We start from the raw sequence: 21,393 nt of genomic DNA on the forward strand, positions 1-21,393 counted from the left end.
TTTTAGGCCAAAAACCCACTATTGGTTGTCCACAAACCTGATAGCGCCAATCCAGACATCAAACAGCCACCCCTTTACTTTAGTCAAGGAATTGTACAAGAGGCTGTCAGAGAGCAGTAGCAGGAGCTGTGAGTTTTCTGCCACACACAAACTCACAAAAGAACAGCCTCACAGGGATCCCTGGATGTGGGCAGCACAGGATGGTTAAGGAAACAATGCAAGTAAAAGCATAGAGGAGCACAAAAACTGATATCACCCAACTTGGATTCTTCACTTCTTTAAAATCATTTGGTTAGAAATTTGCCAGTGCTTTTCAGAAATTCAAAATAGGCAACAGGTTGATTGCCTTTATCTTCACCTCGTCAAACCCCCCCAAAAAGGCTACCAGATGTATAAATTCTGCTTTCAAAAATAAAAACTCCCATTAAACCACTGTTATCCATGTTATCTGACTTGTCCCCCATAAAGAGCATCTCTAATTTGGGAATTCCCTTTAGGCTCCTCACTGTGAACACCAAAGCAAATAACTCATTTAGCTTTTCTGCAAAGACCTTATTTTCCTTGAGCACTTCTTTTACATCTTGATCATCTATCAACCTTATAGACCTTCAGGCAGGCTTCTTGCCTCTGATGTATTTGAAAAAGTTTTTATTATTAGTTTTTATGCCTTTAGCAAGTTATTCTTCAAAATTGTTTTTGTCCGCTATTATTATGGGTTTGCATTTAACTTGCCAGAGTGTACTGGGTTTTTGCTTTTTTTTCCTTAGTTCATTTGGGCAAGACTTCAAAGGGTGCCCTTTAATGCTAATGACCTCTTTCATTCTAATAATGCCCTTTGCTAACTTCTCATGCAACCTTTTATAAAGTTGTGGAGTTTTTCAAACAGGGGTAACACACTCTCTAACAGTAAAACTGCAAAAATGCACCTTAAAATGGTGATTTTATATAGCTGCCATGTCACCCAAAGTCTTATTTTGTTCTGTTTTGACCTTATAGCTACTGCTTTTAGATTTCTTTTCTGTTTTATGTTGGCCCCCTTTCAGAAGTATGTGCCATTCTAAGGTTTTTTTGGTTTTCATATTGCACCAGGAATGATGAATTTGAGCATGTTTATGTTTCTATTTATTATCATGGAATTTTTCTATGACAGGTACATCTTCAAACAAGACTCAATCCTTACTAAGGGATAAATTAAAAAAAAAAAATTGTTCTTCTTTTTCAGGCTCTTTGATTTTTTGCTTCCAGAAGATGTCATTTTTAAAGTGTATAAATGTGGCTGCTACAACAACTTTAATCATGACCTTTCATCAGGCTCTGTCATTATATTCTTTGAGTCCTCATTGCTTCTGTGATAATTCTGAGCATGAGACCAAAGATGCTTAGTGCTACCATCCCATTTTGGCATGAAATTTTAATTCATAGAGATTGTGGGATTTTTCAGTACTTGTTGATACAATTCCACACCCTTTTTTTTTTGTTGTTGTTGTTGGTTTTTTCCCTTCTTTTCTTTTCTCTTTTTTGCTTCCGATCTTTCTTTGAACTATAATGTCACTCCTCTACTGGCTTGGTTTCCTCTGTTATTAGTGTATAATTTTACACTGCTATTCCAGTGCTCCCTGATTGAGATGCTATTATGTCAATATTCTCATTTAAAATCAGCATTTCACTTTACCCATCTTCATTGCATACACTGGGCTAATTGTCCACTGGCTCTATTACTGCTATCTTGCACCAGTAGAATAGCATGAACAGACATAGCTAGGTCAAACACTTGGCCAGCTGTCTCTAAATCATTTTTGAATACTAAGAGCTCTTTTGTATTAAATAAAAAAGCCCTGGCAGTGACTTTGCCCCTGTGTCTTAAAAGGCAAATGCAATCCCAGGAAAACTGAACAAAGGGCATGGTCCCAACACCTTCTGAAGTGGGAAAAATAAAATGGATCAGCTCATTCCAGGCATTTCCACTTGCATCCAGTGAGAAGCCCCGACTCCAAGAAGCTCTGGCAAGAGGCAGCTGGAATTGAGCTCTGTTTTGTGCAGGAGTTGGTTCTCCTCACTGCTCAGCAGCTGAAATGCAAGCACTGAAGCAGACTTGTCAGTGACCTCGACTCTGACCCACTTTATAGAAGCACCAGGGGAAGGAGCAGACGTGAAAGGGGAGTTTTCCATAAGTGGCTAAAAAAAAATAAATCTCAAACTCTCCTGTCGCACTGAAAAACTGAGGAGGGGAGGAGAAACATGAAACCAGAATTACTGAGGAGCTTAATATCTCCCAGACTCAAGGAAAGTGTCAATGCAGCACTGAACATGTCAGCCAATCCCTGATTAATGCTACTTAAAATTATAAAACCAAAACCCTCCCTCCTCAATGCACACGATAAGAGGAAATTGACAACATCACATCTGTAAGAATTACAAAATGTATAAGCAGGAAGAAGATGCAAGAGAAGGAGAAAAACCTCCATACTGAACCCTTCTCGAACACTCAGTCCAAGAGAAAAAAATGTGTATTATATAAAGGGAATATTTTCCTCCATTGGCAAGGGGTAAATTCTTTGAAGAGAAGGCTCTGATTCATCAGCAGGGTGCTGGCAGATGCCCCCAGAAAAATATAGAACATGGCTGTACATCTTCAAAAAACTATTTTAGGAGACACTATTTCCTAGAGGGGCATTTGAGTTGTGTTCAACCCCCTAGGCACATCCCAGGAAAATACAACCATGTTTTGATGGGAGAGAGGATACTAAAGCTTTGATGGATAATATTTTGATCCAAGGTAAAAGAGAGGAGTTTGACTAAAGGCCCTAAAGTGCCGTGGAAGGAGACTGAGATGCTGAGCTAAAACTAAGAAAGCAACAACATAAGTTCCATGTAATAGCAATAAAACACCTGGAAGAAAAGATAAGGTGCACAGTAGATCACTGCAAAGTGGAGGTCATAACTAACATGTCTGTCCCAAACAAAAAGCACAGAGATTCCTCAGAATGGCAAACCCCTGGGAAGAAAAAAACCAACAACCAAACTGGTTCAGATGTTTAGAGCACAAGATGGTTACACAGACACCCCACACCACAGTACACAACAATTAGCACAGCCTGTGAGAATATCAGATTTGGGAAAAGGACAGCTAGAAATATGGTAGTGAACCACACACTAACCTGTCTGCTTTTGTGCAGGTGTCTCAGCACCATGGAGAGCAACAGCTTAGAAGTGTCAAGTACAGATGAAAACTGGCCTTTATTGTGCTGAAAAAACCAAAATTTTAATCTCTGGGATTAAAATGTTTTGCTCCTCTTTGTGTTATTGTTTTTACCTGAAACTGTTCCTAGTCTAGATAAAAACATTACCAAAGGGCATAGCAAAAATAAACCCCAGCCAACCAAAGCAAGCACAACCTGTGTCAGAGGTTACCACTAAGACATGATGAGCACAATGACTGAGTATGAACAGAGAGAAATTTGGTAGCTGTGGACACATTTCAGATTTGTTTGTGAACCATCAGCCAGAGCTAGATTGTGAACATGCAAGTGTGATCAAAACAAAACAAAACCAGCCAAAAACCCTCTCTAGTTTAGATGAAATGTGATTTATAATTTCAAAATATAAATTTTCCTGAGCAAAAAATAAGAGTATTAGCACTGGCTGGCCTGAAGAGCACTCCCTTCCTTGACTATCACTTTAACAAGGATGTGGAACTTCATCTAACAGTGTCAATGATTCCTAAAAGTTACCAGAAAAATTATATATTCACTTTTATACATACATTTATATTTATGAAGATTTACATGTTGAAAACAAATCAAAGGGAAGGGACAAAAATCATAGATTAATTGGAGATGAGAAGGAAATCTGTAGCTTACTGAGTGTATTCAACTGTTTCAAAAGGGAATTAACTCCATCTAAACCTTTTCCCAATAAATATCTGTCATAAAACCCTCCAGCAGCAAAGATTCAGCATCTCCTGCAAATACTCTGTTCTAGTGTAAAACCAGCTCTGCTATTTGCAAGTTTCTTTGAATATTGTGTGTGTTTAAAGGACTGTGGGAAGAAAGTTGCTAAGATCAGAAGCTGCTTCACCAGGTATAAACATAGAACATATTACTAGATCAAGACAGAATGTTTACTCCAGGAAGCAGAATTGTTAAAATTGCATGAAAGGAACTGAGGAGTCCCTCTGAACTGTTACTCTCACAAGATTGCTTATCAGAAAATGCCATAGCTAACAAACTGATCACACACACCACCTTTGCTTCTGTCAGCAGATACCAAATTTATCCTTATTTAACAATGAGAAGAGTTTAATGGGAATACTTTTAAACAGCCTATATGAAGCAGAATCCTAGCTAGAGCATTAGTAACTCTGATTATACTGGTCCAACAGGGAGGTGTGAAACAGAGACAAAATCCTAAACACAAGCTTTGGAATCAGACAATGATGGATACAGCATACTGCTAAAATACAGCACTGAGAGAAAGTCCTTACTACTGTTCAACACAGAAGAAGAACTCAGAGTAGCATAAACTATATTATCTATATTATCCCAAGGTCTGTTGGCAAAAGATGATGCCAAACAGCAATGGCTGTTTTGATGCTGGAGCAAAAACCATCAGGTAGAAAGGACAGCCCAGGGTGTCTGAAGGACTCTCTGAGTATCACTTCCCAGTGGCTTCTCAAAATTCAATATTAAGTTAAAAATGGTTATTCACTGTTATTGAGCTGCTTAGCAGGGGAAAGAAGTGTAAGAGCTCTGCTAGCAGCAAGTGGAGCCAGGTAGTGTGTGATGCCACAGACCTCATTACCCTGTGTTAATCTGCTACGACTCCTCACACCAGATGATGCAGACCCCAGCTGATCTGTTTGGCTCCAAGTGAGTTCTGAGCAACAGTAAACCCCAAACCACAGCCTTTCCAAACAATTATTAACATCCAAACTGTCTTCAGCTAGACTGAGAATGAGTTTATAATTTTCCAGTGAAATATTTTCCAGTTTGCTGCTCCAATTTATAACAAGAGCAGGGGAGATGATGAGGGAAAAGAAGAATATTTGAAGAGAAAACAATTGCTTGCAGTCATTCAGATGTTAGATTAGAAAATGCTACTTGAGGGCTTATAGCATAAGAAGCCTAAATGTAAAGTTTTGATGTGAAAACCTTGCAAAATCTGTTGTTATACTTGTCAACTATCCAGTATCACATCGATGGTAATACTAACAACATCATTTCATGAGATGAGTGGAAGCAGAGCCTCTAAGATTGACACACTTTACAGGACAAAAATGAAATTTATGTCACTCTCCAGCAAAGCACACACATCTTGGAGACCAGCTGCATTTTGCTGAATGTGGAGCTCTCTGTGAAGAATGTGGCACTGCCCAAGGCAGAGAGGATGTGAGGCCACTAAAGCAACGTTGCCATTGGGGATAGTATCCCTAAAACTATCAGTTCCAGGACTCTAAGTCTATATTTTGTGACTTAGTTTTCCATAAAACCAGAATTCTTCTCTCAATATATGGTAGGGATAAGAGGAAAAAATAATATCCTGATCTTTTTCATCGCAAAAGTTGAGGATGATGGAGAAATTGGGGTGTTGGATGAGCTGCATGTGGAGCAGACCCACAACACCACACTTGGACCATGGTTCCTGCACAGTCACAAGTCCTCTCCTTGACAATACACTCTAAATGGTGCTACTGGAGGCCTAGAAAAGATGTCAGCTGAACAACAGCATTGGCAGTGGGTGGACTAAATCATATCTGAAACAGAGCAGCACAAAGAGGGGCAGTGATGGAGGGACTTCATCAAACATCAACACCCAAACTGCACCTATGAAAGAGCTGGGAAGCGGTCTGGAGTGGTAAGAACACCTCAAACTCCTGAGAGGAATGAAAACACAGAACCAGGGTGTCAGAAACAGAAAATGGAAAGGAAGTCTGTGAGCACAGCGGGGCAAAGAGGCTGTACTCCTTGGCAATGGGGAAGCCTAGAGAAACCACCTGTCTGGACAGGACAGTCAGCTCTAATGAGTTACAGACAAACAGGGAGACAACATGTTTCCCTTCATCTGGGAGCTCACCTGCTTCACACACCACTCAACCTTACATCTCACCTGTTCTCTATTATCGAGGCTTATCAGCCACAAGCTGGAACTCTGAGATCAGGCCTTTTCCCCCAAAACCATCTTTCTGCTGTCTTCCTGCAGCAGTGAGGTGCAGGATGTTCTGAGGGGAGCCAGCCCTAGGAGGACACCCATCTGTCTCTAAAGAAGGGCCTGGGGAGTGATGATAACACAGACCCAGAGGACTGTACATTCCGTAACTTAGAAAGAAAGCAAATATATTCTCTTTCTGAAGAGGATATATTCTTCTTCTGAAGAATCCAGTTACATTGACTTACCAGGCTAATTCCCCTGTACTCTTACTGCTTGCCCACTCAAGCCTACCTGGATCAAAAGCTAGGCCTCCTCAGAGACAGGGAGATTGGAAAATAATGATTTTGTTCAAATCTGAGCCTGCACATGGGATTGTAAAAAAGCCTCCTCAAAAATATAAAAGGTGTCATTCACCCTTAAATACCACCCCTACCCATGCCTACAGTATTGTGTTTACTCATCCTAACTTATTACTAATGCTGTTGTCAGCAGATACCCCAAAGCCCACGGGCTCCTTCCCTCCCTCTTTCCTGTCCACAGCAATAGCAGATTGCCATCCTCTATCAGCTAATTCATCAGCCCTCGTGGCAGATGTCTGTGTGCTGGATCTAAAGCTTCCAGCCCAGCAATGACTCAGAGTTTAGCATGCTGGGGCTTTCATTTTGCATTGAATCACTGAAAGCTTTCACCCAGAGTAATATTAAAAGTAGTCAAGGGCTGCAACATCAAGCACTCCAAAGTCAGGAATGTATACAGAAAAGCCACTTATGCAGAAATAAAGTTTAGTATATGTGTGCATGAAGAAGGAGATGATAATTAAGGACCACATCTTAGGGAAGTGAGTATTTTTGTTGTTTCCAGCTCACTTAGGGCACAAGGTGAACACCATCTAGCAAAGGAATAGTTTGCTATAAGGAGTCCAGCTTCAACTCAACAGGAGGTGGAAAAGAGGCAGAACAGAAGAAACTCGGAAGAAAGAACACAAAGTCCAGCATTGCAGTGAAAGTGCCTCGGAGCCCTGAATCCCATGCCTGCATTTTCACTTGGGAGGAGCAAATTACTTGAAACAGATTCATTCCAAGTGGTCAGTCATTGCCTATTCCTTGTCTCCTAAGTCCTAGGAGAATCAAATGACAGAAACAGTCTATCCCAATCTTCCTTGCAGAAGCAAGGGACAGAAACAAGACAGTGAAAGTATCAATCTTTGCTGGATGCCATGAGACAAATCTGATTCCAGGCATCTTAAACCATCTATCACAAATGAGTAGGTGTGATCATAACACAAGGAAGAAACATTTGTCTCTCACAGGGTCCCCCCCAAAAAAATAATCCACACTTCTGCAATGCTCCCAGGGATGAGCAATAAGCAGAACAAAAGAGCCTACGAGGAGATTAACAGTTCTATCTTCAGTGTAGGATCTGCACAGTGCACAGTAAACACAGGACAAGGCTGCACAGTGAACACTGAAGGTAAAACAAAACACTGAGTAGCTGCTCATTATGTGGGAGTTTTCCATTTGGAGGAGGCAGGGGTCTCTAGATGGAGGAAGAATATCTGTGATATGTGTAAAGGCCATATCACAATGCTCATATTGAGGGGGCTGAGCTGACACTGAACACACGACCTGCGTGCACTCACTAAACCTGCTTTTAAAGGGTGCTGGAATGGCTCATATGGACATGATTTAACATGCTCCAAACAAGAGTCAGCTGGGCAGGTTTAAATCATACATTCATGTTCTGAGATAGTTCTGCTATCTGCTCCAGCACAGACAGGGAAACCATCAACAGGTAACTCTGGTGGAGTGGTGGGAAGACATTGCTGCCTCATATATGGGCAGGGAAAGGTACTTGGGAGCAGAAATATCCCAGCCAACAGCACATGACCTAGAGGAGACTATCACTTCAGTCTCATCTGCAAGACTGATACCACTAGAAACAGCTGAGAATATCCCCTCACTCCGTGTAGGTCAATGTAATGACACTGATCATCAGAGTTACTGTGTCAAAATCAGTGGCACAGAGATCAAAAACTTCCTGTTGTGCTCTCTGTTGTTCTGACCCATCCATTCCTTCCTAAGGATGATATGGTCCTTACTGTATCTGAACTGCTTTAAAACTAAAATAAAATAAGCACACTTTGTAAAGGCAGGAAGAACAGTGAACCACAAGTGCTTTGGATTATTTTTATACAGTAACTACAGCAAACACTCAGCCCTGGAACACTCAGTGCTGGAATCACTGTAGCTGTGGCATTGTGTGTGTGCCTCATACCCACTTCACTTATTTCTGTGTCACTCATCCTCTCTGCTCCAGAATGAACTTTTTTTCAAAGGAAAGAGCTTATCTCCCATACTGCAGAGCAGAAGAAAAATCCTCCTATGCAGCAATATTTAAAACATGGTTTTATGGTCTTATGGCAGCTAATTTTCCTTAAGTGATTTAAGGGAATGAATACATCTAAAAGTCCTGCACTGAGCTGCTCTGCAATGGCAACATGAAGCCAAACTTCCTCTTGCTTTAAACAATCCAGTCTTCAGTGGACAGCCCTTCACAGCAGATCTTGTTTGCAATGGCTGGGATGAAGGTTATTTTTTTTATTACATAATTTCTCAGGGAATTGGGGTTTTCATTTTATTTCATTTCATATTCCCCAGTGTGGGAAGACTTCAGGTGAGGAGAAGGTGTCAGGACAGACATGTTCAAATGCAAAATGCCTGATGTGTCACAGTTTGACACCAGCCCTCCTGCAGCAGGTCACCTGTGCATGCAGCCAGCCATCTATCATGTATTAGTCATCTGAAAGTAACACTACCCCTGAAAACCACCTAAAATTTTAGCTGCCTGAAGGGATTCAAAGCAGGTTTTATTCTGGCACTCTGTCATAACTCAATAAAAGCAGCCAGTGCTACAGCAGGGTGGTGCATGGACAGCCCCATGCCCACCCTCTGAGGCAGCTGAGTCTCCCCCAGCACCTTGGATATGGTCTTTTCATACCAACATTACTGGGATCAGGGGGACTAAGGATCTGGTATTGCCTGAAAATAACAGTAATCCTATATACTGCATTGAACTGCTGAGCATCCCTGAAACTGCCAGAAAGGCTGGTGTTGACAAGGGGATGATAAAGCCAGGCAAGAAGGTTTTTTTCAGTGGGTAGCTAATTCATGGAGAAATGGAATTCTGAAGAGCAACCTGAATTTTGCTGGTACCTTAATAAAAAAATTAAAAAAAATATTTTTTTTAAAAAAAATAAATTAAATAACCTTGAAAATGAAATGTTACATTTGTGTTTTAAAAGGCTCCCTTTTCATTCCCTCAGAAAGAAATGAATTGGAACTGGTTCATCTCAGGCTGATCACTGGGTAGAATGGGAGACAGAAAGATGGAGAAAAAAAATATTTCCATTTCAAATCAGCTCTCACCAAACAGTTCTTTTGATTTTGATTTTTCATTTTAGTCACCAAAGCAAATTAATTCATTATTCACACATAGGACAGCTGGAAGCTACCAGAATTTCCAAAGCTTCCTTAGAATGGGATGAAGCTGAAAAGAACTTCCCCCTACCTCCAAGAATAGCTTTACTTTATTGACAGTGATTTTTAACAGTGCCAGGATTTGTTGCCTTACTGGCTACAAGGATTTTCCTATACCAAACTTTCTTATAATGTTTAAAGACCTCTTCATTCTTAGAAAAAAAACTCTTCTCAAAGCAGTCTGAATGCTCTCCACCTCTTCTAGAAGCAAAATTGTCTTGCTTTTTGGGGTAGAAAATAGAGGAAAGACCAGGCTGGCTCCAAAGCTCCTTCCTGTGCCTTTCCATTATTATTATCATCATTTTAATAGAGCTTGGGAGGCTTGGTCAGAGGCACAAAGCACAAGGTGCTGCAGAAACTGAATAGAAGGACAAACTCTGTGCCAAACAATTAGCAGTCTAAGAAAATATTTTCCATGCAATTGGATTCCAGTCCATATGTAAGGATCTTATCTATTAACCTATCTACCTTGTACAGTTATTACTGGAAGATAAAAAGTCCAATTAAGATGCATTGGGAAAACCAGGAGTTAAATTAAAGGAGGTCTTATCCTATACATGATGTAGCTGGGGGTAAGAATCACCTTTCTTTATTATCAAGGCAAGCCAGGTCCTTTTTCACAGAAACAAAAAGGAAAGAAAGAAAAAACAAAAGGGAAAAATTATCAAAACTTCAGGGACTTAAAGATTCAAATTCCCTCTCCATTGTGAGGAGCAAAAAGAAAGAACAAATTCCAGGAATCCCATAATGAAAAAAATAATAATCTATAAAATCTCCTCTTATTTTTTGGTAGTGATTTTTTCCTACCCATCTCCATTTTTTTTTTTAGCAGTTTTTCTTAGGTGCCACGTTCAATAATCCTTCTGCACTTTGATGTCAAACATTCAATAGCTGTCTGCCTCCCTCCCACTCCTCTTCTCCATATTCCCTGCAATCCATCTCCTTTGATTAGCTCAGATTTCACCTTCAAGAACACCTCTCCTTCTCTGAGCGAGCATGAGTGTGTGTTTATATAACATTTGCAAATATTCTCCCCCTCCTGCACTGCACACCACACAGCCACCACCGCCAGAGCCCCGGATTAAGCATCGCTGCCATTCCCTAATTCAATTTTGGGGAGCCTGCTGTTTCAAATCCAGCTCAGAGCATGAGAGCAGCTCGACTGAACCTAGGCCCCTCTTTCAGAATTATTTCCTCCTTAATCTGAACTTCATTTCACTGGCTTTCTCCACTTCTGACGCTTCCTGTGGCACAAGGAGCAGCTGTTCCCTGATGTCCTGCAGGGATGGGTCGGTGCCTCGGCAGGAGGGGTGGCTCAGCAGCTCTGTGCCCACTCACCGGGTTGTTGTACATGTCGATGATGAGCTCCTTCACTCCGTGCAGGGTGGGATGAGCCCACGGAGAGGGATTCGCCCAGTGCCGGTTCAGATCAAACCCCATCAGGGAGCACCTGCACACAGACACAGAACACACACAAAGGGCTTAGGTGGGCTGCAGCCTCTCCTCGGATCAGCTGCAGAATTAGGGTTCTATTCTGCAGCTGAAGCAGTTAAATGTTGTTCTCCTGGGGGAAACAAAGCAAATGCTCCCCCGAGGAACGACTGCAGCCACGGCACCTTTCAGAAACAGCGTGAGCAGTAGAAAATCAACTGAGCCAGCTTTGGTCATTCCCCTCCACGACCTGTGCTCTCTGTATCCTTTGCCTTTTCCCAGCTTGGCAGGCTGGCTCTGGAACAGCCTTGCCTGACCTTGGAGGTTCCCTGCTTGCTCTGGCTGAGGGTCTGCAGCCATGAGGGTGATTCACACCACCAAACTGGACCTTCAGCTTGTCCTCAGCCAGCCTTTGGCTCAGCAGGGCTGTTCAGAGCATTGTTCTCAATGGCCATTAAGTTTGTTTTTAAGGGATTTAAAGCATGAATGTCATTGTTCTACTAACCCAGGGCCTCGTCTCTCCCCCTCCTGCAATTGTCTACACAAAAGTTAGCCAAGCAAATCAGCAAGTTAAAATGTTCATTGGCCTTCAGATCCTGTAGGTGCTGGAGCGTGGATGCCACCTTGGCTTCTCCTTCCTGCCCTGACTCAGATCCCTCCCAGGACACTGTCCCAAATTGGATTCTGCTGCTCACAGCCCCACAGAGTAGTATCCAAATTCTTTGTGAGGACCCACTGAAACTCAGGAGGCTGTCGATAGAGTGAGCACTAAAATTGAAAATTTGAAAAAGGAATTAAAAAGCTGTGAGTGGTACAAGTAGGAGAAGGGGAATATCAGGTCCCTTGCCTACTGAAGAGATCACCTACAAAATCTTTGGCTACTGATACATGCAGGAGAAGATCTGTCATCTCAAGCTAAGCTTGGGATGAGTTGGGTAAATTCTTGCTCAGGAATTCTCTGGAAGACCACACAAATAATAGAAACCCAGGTAGAGATGCAACTTCTTCTATAGTTAAAACAAACAAACAAAAAAATCAACCTCACTGCTAAGCCTTAAAGCTTCTTGGGAAAAGAAGAGCTTTCATTGATCCCATGTCTATTACAAGAATGTCTGTTCAGCCTTAATCTTTTAAACACACCTTTGCAAACAAGAGATTCACTCCAGCAGTGCTATCCTTTGACAAAAAAATTCTAAAAAACTGAAGACCTAAAAGATAGGTTTAATTGGCAAAGAGAAAGGAAAATAAAAGAGAGGTAAAATACTTTAAAAAGTGGGGGAATGAAATCAGAGAAGATGAAATTAATTTCCAATCCTGATGAATAAATATTTTCCTATGAACCAAAGGATACAAAGTTAATGGGACATTATTTTTTAAAAACTCTTATGGGTATCTAAGCAAGCAGGAGCTGCTTTTCTCTTTGGGCTTACAGAAGCCAACCATCAGCTCTCTGGTAGCCCAAACACCCAACTGCAGCTCTGCAGCTCCATCACTGCTGACGTGGGTGGCTTGCTGGGGTGCAGAGGCCACCTCCTTGTCCTGGTGGCCACTTCTCTGCTTGTATAGAGACCAGAAGGATTTTTTCCTGGACATTTTAGACAACTACAATTGCACAGACAACTCAAAGTTGCTGCCATCCAACTCCACAGCACATTGTGTCAGATTTCTCTCTCTCTCTTCTTTTTGTCTGCATGTAAACTCTCTGCACTCGGCTCTACTAAATCCTATCTTCTTTTGAACTCATAGACATTAATAAAAACCAGAAGTATTTCCAGAGATGTAGGTAGAATTACACTGGGATAAAACAGGCAGAAGAGCAGAACGAGAGGAGTGAGTTTTTCATTTAATAAAAGCAGAAAATGTCATGAGTTTTACTGTATTTTGGCACAGTTCCCAAGAAAACAACATTCTTACTGTACAAAAACTTTTTTAGGAGCTCAGAATCTGAATCTGTATTTATGTAGTTAATGTGTCACATTTACATTTTCTTTTCATAATATTTAACACTAGAGAAAATTACCATACTGTCAATATTCAATTTGGGGTTTGGGACTTTTTCTATAACTTTATCTAAGTCATCCCCATAGAGAAAAGAGGTAACAAGTACCTAATTTTTTGTAAGATTCTAAATAAGGCATTGCAATTTGCAGTATTTGGATGTGTCAGGAATGTCTGGCAAGTGATGAATCTCATAGTTCATTTAAAGCAACAAGAACAGTTGAAAATAGTTGTCTTTACTTGAAAAGACTTTATAAACAGAAGGAAGCAATGCTTAGCAAACAAGTTATTCATTTGGGAAGCTCCTCTGAGCTCTGTTTAATAGGAATCCAAATTAATTTCCAAATATCATTTAGCTAGTCTTTGATGTGGTATATCACATATTTATCAATGTAACAACAATTAATTAACTTTCTGATGTAGGCATTACTATTTCTTTCCAGTCTGGAAACAGTGCAATATTTTCTCCCCGCTTCCAGTTTTCAAGTCTTTTTTCTTTCCCTTTTTTGCCTAAAGACAAATTTGTATCTACCACATTCTCTCTTTATTCATCTGCTGCAAACTTGTGGCCTCTCTAAGGAAACATCAAGTTGTGTTCCTTGGTACTTCAGATTTGATTATTGACTCTATTACATGTAGAGCTGTCTCCCAAAGCTCACGTATATCAGGACATGACCAAAACACACGGCAAGAGCCTCCCACGTGCCTCTTATGGATCCTGCATTAATTTTATTATCTTGCTCCCAGCTGATGTGATCTCCCTCATGGCTAATGCCTCCAGTGCAAGAGCTTGAACAGGATAACTTAAAAATTCCATCTTGCACTGCTTTTTAATTCATCCTCCCAGTCTTAAACCAGCTAATTTCTGGAACGCTTTGCTGCTGGTGTCACTGCTTAACTGTTTGCCTGCTGCTTCAAACCCTGGGAAGGAAAAGTAGAAATACAGATGTGCTCTGGGAACAGCAGCTCTATGGTGGGAAACATGTGTGTTCTAAAATATTGCATAATCTCTCAATATTTGAGACCAGTTCTTTTACTCAGAGTGCAAATGTTGTCATTTGATTCAATGTGGTTCCTCACATGGCTGCAAGTGTCCCCCTAATTTAGAAAGGGCCTCCAAATTGCCCTATGCAGATTAGATTTATTTTCTGCTCAGATTAGATTTATTTTCTGCTGTAAACAATATAAAATTAACAAGGCAGGGGGGGAACCCTAAATTATATCCAAGGACTGTTTAAGGATGATCTTAGGAAGGGGACACAGAGATAAGAAACCAGGAACAGGCTCCAAGAGGTACAAGGGAAGACAAAAACAACTTCAGAATTAGTGATGGTTGTTCCTGGTTGGAACAAGGGCACTGGAGGATATCCCATTCCATGAAGCTTAATGACCATGCCCAAGAATGCTCTCATGAACGTGGCAGGGCACAATGCCACAGAGCCTGATGAGAATGGTGTGCTGACACAGACTCTCCCAAGTGAGGAAAAAGCACAGTCAGAACAGGTAACCTCCAACCAAAGTAGTAACCTGCAGCTATTATCTGTTTTTGGTCTTTATTCCTCCTGTAAAAACCTGGGTTTTGGTCACATAGTCACTGCAGCCACAAAAAAAATGACATGCATGTAACTTAAAGCAATTTAAGCTGATAACCATTGTTTGAATTTTGGATTATGCTTGCTATAGTTTGCTAGATATACAGACCACATGCTGTGTTTCTGCTTCGTGACTGAATGTTCATTTAAATCAGGTTCTGTGAATATTCCTGTTGAATTAGAATTTGTGTTTCACCAATGTTTTCCAGCCTTTTTCTAAAATTTCTGTTTTCTGTAAGTAGATAAATTTATTACAGTGTTTATAAATTTACATAAACACAGCGCAAATTCAGTCAAAGCAAATGAGTTTCAAAATTGCACTGGAAACTGAAACATTTTGCAGTATTCATCCCTCCCTACTTGGGAGGCAGCCAGATCTGAAGAGGTTACCAGCACTACTCAGTACAACCAAAGATGTTCAGACCAGCTCCCAGCTTGCTGGGCAGTTCTCTGGACAGAACCCCTTTGCCTCTGGGACTGAACCCATCACTGCTTTTAAGGGTTTTTCACGTGGCTGCTTTAGTGACAACATCCTGAGGAAGGATTTAATGCCAAGGCCCATGCCTTGGTTTATTTTTCAGGGATTCCTCCTATTCTTTCAGGTTGTGCCTCTTTTTCCTGGAATCTCTGAGTTACAGAAACCTCCAGGAGCTCTGCCTTCTTTTACCTTCAGTTCTCCCTGCCCTGCTCGTTTTTCCTACCAATGTGAGTCTAAGTCTCTTCCTAACAGACCCATTTCCACGAGGTGAGAGATGGAGAATAATGGAGGAAAGGAAGTAAAGAAATCCCTTTTCACGCCATGTGATTTATTACAAAGAGAACTCTGCACCCTTCCCTTCGGCTTTGTACGGCTGCGTTGGTTCATTGGATCAGCACCAGGTGAATCTCCAGATAATCTCCACACACAAAGCCGGGCAGTTCCAGCCCACAAGTGGCTCTACCAGCAGGGCCAGGGTTTGAAAACTGGATTTGAAGCTGGGAAAGCAGTGAGGAAAGGGGAGTGCAGGCAGAGGGTGAGAGCTGGTGGCTCCTGCTGCCCTTTCTGGAAGGCAGGGTGGCAGCAGGCAGCGCCATGGGCCTGCAGCCAGGGATGGCACCCGGCAGGAGTGCGGAGAGACAAGGGCAAGGCGCAGAAGACTTTCTTCTTTCCGCAAATGTCATTTCAAAACTGATATATTCACGGCGTTTTACAAACCAAATCCGCACCTGCCGGCCGAGTCAGGTCTTCATTAGTGCACGTTTCACCCTTTGGGTGCTCGGGGTTTGCTGTTTATGCATTTACCTATTAGTATTGAAAAGGATTCATTCAAGCCCACATTTTCTAAAGCAATTAGGTAGCGAGACATCCTAGCGCTCCAGCTACAGAGAACCCCTGCTCTGAGGACTCTCTCCTCCTCCCCAGCTTTGTGCATTTTTAATTTAGAGCTCTGGAAACCTTGACAAAGGCTATTTAGCAGCAGCACTGCAGTGTGCTCCAGGCAGAGCAGGCTGGCAGTGCAGAGAGCAGCATTAGCTCCCACAGACCACACGGTGGAGTAGATGTTTGCAGAATGAGCGCTGCCTGCTGCACAGACATAATTTTAAATCGTACATGACGGTTAAAGATGTGTTTCTCCATTTTCTGTGTAAACAGTGTTAAATGAGAATAAACACAAAGGGATATATTTTTTTTTCCTTCTGATGAATACATGCATTTCTCAGGGCTGGTAATAGGAGTCACAGGCACACACACTGAGGAAGACACACGTCCCCTCCTGACATGGGCATGCTCTGATCTTCAGGATATGTCTCAATTCTTGTATTCTCCCTCCTTACACACCCTCAGTAGTGCCAGAAGGATTCCTGGGCACAAAGCAGCATGCTGGATATAAAAGGCTGTCCTGCAGATAGGAGAATTCCATGCTGTGAGTGTGCCTGGGGTGCCAGAGGGTGAGATCCCCTCCCTAGTGCAGCTCACCCCTGCAGAGATCACAGGACTCTCAATATTTTCACATCTGCTTTGTGCCCAGCCCAGTTTTCAGTGGGACAGGGTTTCCAGCACTTCCCCTGGGATCCAAGCCCAGTTTAGCAAAGCTCCCCCTTAGGCAGAGCCTGTCCCCATGTGTGGATCTCTCCAGATGAGCCCTGCAGGAGCCAGTCCCATCTGTCCTGCCCCGGGAAGGCTTTCTCAGACTCTGCTCCCAGCTGGATCTGAGTCACTGCCACGCCAGTCTTGGGCATTCAGGTGTTTGAAACAAGTTGCTGGCAACACCTACAGTGCTTCCATTTTAAAGCCTGATTCATTGTTTGGCCTTTTCAAAACCAAACACATCACTGACTTAATGACACAGGAGACAGGGTTGGTTTTTTTTTTTTTTCCAACTTTTGTATCCCAAAATATTTCCACTGTAGGCACAGGGCCTTCAGAACTCTTATATATGTATCCCATAATGCAGTATTATATAAACTTTCTTTTCTGATGCTGTCCAAAAGCCACCTGCTCATGGGTCACAAGCTGCAAACCACTGAGAAAGAGAATTTTAACATGTGCTTAATTTACTGGACTCCCACTCTGTCAACAAGTCAAACTCCTTTAGGCCCTCCTGCCCTATCTACTTGACACTTCCCACAATGTCCTAATTCTGCTTCCTAACAAATGTTTCCCTTCAGATAAGGAACCCTTCTTTAAATAATTTGTATAGGTGTTGTTTTTTTTTTGTTTTTTTTTTTTTTTTGTCTGTCTACATTCCTGGAGGGGCAGGTTGGGTGGAAATAATTGTTTCATCATCACAGTGGTTCACAGGAAACAGCAGATACACACACAAGCATTTCTGGAGACATGGCTGCTCTTGAATTGTGCTTTTGTTCCCACTTCTGGCCTTCCTCAGACTGTGCAAAAAGACACACAACACACCTCACAATTACTGGGGAATACTCCAGCTGTTGTAGGATGGTGTTGCTCCATATTACAGCACATTTCCTATACTGCCTGGCACACAAATCTGGAATTCTACTCACTCTCAGGAAAGAGGAAAGACACATGCTGCTCCCTGTAGACCAGCATTATAGGAACACCCCAAAAAGATGGTTCAGCTCTTACTACCAGACCCATCACACAGAGAGCTGCAGTCAAAGGAGCCAACCTTAATGTCACAACACTGAGCTCTTAAAAGTTTGGACATGGCACAGCTGCACAGGTGCACAGAGCCCTCCTTCAGCCCTGTGCTTGTCATTATTGTGACACAGCCCTTAGCTGCAGGAGCATGGGGTGATTTTCCACGGGCTCCTGCCTTGTTCTGTGCACAGGATCTGCACTGTTCATTAATGAGTGGACTATTCAATATTTTGGCTTTTCCCTATTGCTCAATATGCAACCCTGGGCTCCTGCTTTCTGCACATGACTCAAAGCCTGCTCCAAGGACAGAGCTATTCACTTCTTCATGGCTTTTCTGAAGCGCTCAGCACTGCAGGAGACAACTGCTTTATAAGCACTGATGGACTAATTTTCCCAACAGCACTGGTACAAGAGGGGACCACATTGTCCCCAGTTCATAAAAGAGCAATTGGGACAAAAATTGGCTTACATAAGAGACAGCCACTAATTTGAACCATTCTGTCTGAGAGGCCAAGGACAGGACTTTTTTTTAGGAGAACTTGGGTTTGCATAGCATGTGACATCTCCAGCATCTAACTCTGATTTGAGCTGAAGCTGACTGTACTCAAGGCTTCTCCAAATCTGACAAAAAAATGGCACTGTGAGTGGACAGAATATCAGAAACATCCAATTTTATGAAATTAGAGCAGTCAGAGATTAATGTAAAATGGTAAGGTATTACTGGATCATGAATGAGTTTTGTGTGGGTTTCAGTTTAATTCACTTTAATTCAGCCATTTTTTTTGGGCTTTATTTCCTGATACTGCTGCATTCAGCTGCATCTGAGAACCTGCTGCAATATGTGGTGGTTGGGGCCAGCACTGTACCTGATATTTCCTTTATTCTCCTGAATAGAATTAAATGATTACTTTGCTACATTACATTAGGGTATCAGACTCTTTCCACCCAGGAAACTCATGCCAGAATCCACCTCCATCATCACAAAGGCCTTTTCCTCTTGGATATCCTGGAGGAAAGGCTTGACCTGGTACCAAACTGCCAAGAAGGTTTGTGCTGGCACACAGGGAAGCAGCACAGGACTGGCAAACTGCTGGCTGAACCCTAAGAAGCAAAATTTAACTCCCCAGCCCCAGAGCATAGCTGCTGGCTCCCTTTTATAATGTTTGCTAACAGGCTCTGACACACCTAGGTATTTCTCACTCCCATACATAACCAGTATATTAATTGTATTTCTGCACAGTCTTGCTGCATCTGCAAATTGTTCAGCTTGAAAATTACTTTTTGCATTTATTTTGGGCTTGTGGGAGGGAAGTCCCATTTTACTTTCTCTGTACTCCCATCCACATGCTCTGCAAGCAGCCTTCTCCTGCTGCATCAGCCAGCAGGTATAAATGTCATCAGAAGTTAGAGGCAGGGATGTGTCCATTTGCCAAGCACTCCCTTCATCACAAACAATTGAAAGTTTCACAGTTGTATGCAAAGCCCTGAACAAAACCCCAGTGGTCACAATGCAGGGGAGGGAACAAGGGACACAGTTTCACTTCGAGGTGACACCGTGAGACTCCACTGTCATTGCCTCAGTTCTTCACTTGTAAAAATCATCACCAACCCTCCAGGGTGTTTTGAGAGGAAATACATGAAGGATTATAAAGTGTTTTGGTGCTACAGTGCTGGGGATGTGTGAGGTGAGGGTCTCTGTTGACACAGGGTCCCCAGGCAGAGCCTTTTTTTCCAAAAACCCGGCAGCTGGCTGTCAGCTACATGCTTTTAACGCATAACAAACATAACTTAACCATAATTCCATACATCACGATGTGAAGGGTTAAATAACTTGCTTTTCTGTCTCTAATTCAGCTGAGTCACTTCCCCACAGTCCTTTTCTGCTCAGCAGGAGTAGCAGGCCTGAGCCATGGTTTTACAAGGCCTTCCCTTGTAAGTTTTTATCTATATGCAACAGAGATATATTAGGTGCTACAGATGGAGATAAAGTGATCTGTGGAATAGAGGAAGGGTCTTCTGACAGACCCTGAACTTTGTTAAGGTTCATTTCCACCAAGATTGCACAAGTTTGTACTTAACAAACAATCCTGTATCTATAAGAGCATATAAGATAAGGTAAGCATAAACATAAGATATAAGGTACCCCAGGCTGGTTTTTGAGAAACATTCTCTAAGGGTTTGGGTGGAGAAAAGGGATTGTGTAGGGTTGTGTTGTTATATCAGTGAACATTCCCTCTTGTCTCTTCTACCCCTTACCAGCTGTAACTAAAGATATTTTCCTCTCAAATCTGTCTTTTTTCTCTCTTTAAATTTCAAGGTTATCTGGCCCACTGTGTATGTTACATATTGCTGTCTAATTAAAGACAGAAGATTAACCTTATTCTATTAGATTATTTTAACACCTGGCAGGTGACTACTCTGCTTTAGCAAAGGCATAGTGTGGCTAAATCAGTTAACAAAACCCCAAATCAACAACCAAAAAATCTTAACTCAAGCAAAAAACCACATCAAAACCTCCAGATTATTTCATTTTTGGAAAGTCCACCAGGAACTGAGAATGTTGCAAATGTTCCTTCCAGAACCATTACTGTGATAAACAAACATTTCATAGCAGAAATAATGCCAGTGTCTTGTTTGTCACATAACATTTCAGACGATGGCAAAGAAGCTGTAAAGTCCTGCTCTGTCTCTGATTGCAATCAATAAAAAGCCCAGATGCTTTAGAAGGGAGTTAAATCAGGCTCAGATCTTTCCCAATCAGTTGTTAATTTGAAGGGCAGAGTTTTACCACCTGAGCTTCTCTGTGTGGTGTTGCCTCATCCCAAACAACGCAGAGAATGGGGAACTACTTGATGGCATGGTGGTCTCTGGTCCATTTCCAGTTCCTACCTCAAATCACTTAGGCTGTGAATTTTCCAGACTGAGCACCCCGTTAGGGAAGCTGCCTGGCAAGGAGACATTCCTCATCCTTCTCCAGGACACCTCAGAGCCACCTGTGAGGGGTTTGGTGCCATGCCATGGGATGAGGGACAGTTGTCTGAGCTGGATGTTTGTGGGATGCAGGGGAATGGGAATGTGAAGTGCTCAAAGTGTGGCTCCTATCAATCACTGCAACGCACCAGCAGAATGGGATTTGATGCCAAGCCAAGCTGAAACTACACATTTTGGTTCCAGAGCACTGAAACATCTCATTGCAATGAATAATGGTGCAATGATGGATTAGTTCAAGAATCCTGATGAGAATGTTAAAGCTGAAAAATGTACACCTTCAGGGATTCAGAGCATTTTCTTTTCTTTTTTATTTTCTTCTTTTTTTTTTTTTTGCTATGCCTCAAAAATAGGCGCAAATGGGTGTAAAATTTGTCAGAAAAATTTATTATTATACCCTTTTCTAAGATGTACAAAAGAATGCAACAATTACTAAAGACATGGGGCTGTTGAAAAAAAGAGGTGATGATGAAACACCGGGGAAAACTAAATCTTTGGTAATTGTTATACAGAAAGAGCAGGAAAGAGTTGAGGTGGAAGCTGATCATGGAGTGATTTGGGTCGGAAGAGACCTTAAAGACCATTTAGTTCCACGCCCCTGCCAGGG

General features: G+C 42.0%; 1 protein-coding gene across 2 annotated transcripts in view; it reads right to left on the reverse strand.

Annotated features, from left to right (window-relative positions):
- LOC111933065 (BEN domain-containing protein 5) overlaps nt 1-21,393 on the reverse strand; it is an 887,514-nt gene that overhangs the window by 140,863 nt on the left and 725,258 nt on the right. For both annotated transcript variants that reach the window (XM_086842548.1, XM_023932447.2), the window contains exon 9: nt 11,022-11,133. In XM_086842548.1, the coding sequence (XP_086698674.1) occupies nt 11,022-11,133 (112 nt within the window). The remainder of the gene's footprint in view (nt 1-11,021; nt 11,134-21,393) is intronic.

The sequence above is a fragment of the Cyanistes caeruleus genome, chromosome 9 (assembly GCF_971803275.1).
Source record: "Cyanistes caeruleus chromosome 9, bCyaCae1.hap1.1, whole genome shotgun sequence".
In the NCBI taxonomy this organism is placed as follows: domain Eukaryota; kingdom Metazoa; phylum Chordata; class Aves; order Passeriformes; family Paridae; genus Cyanistes; species Cyanistes caeruleus.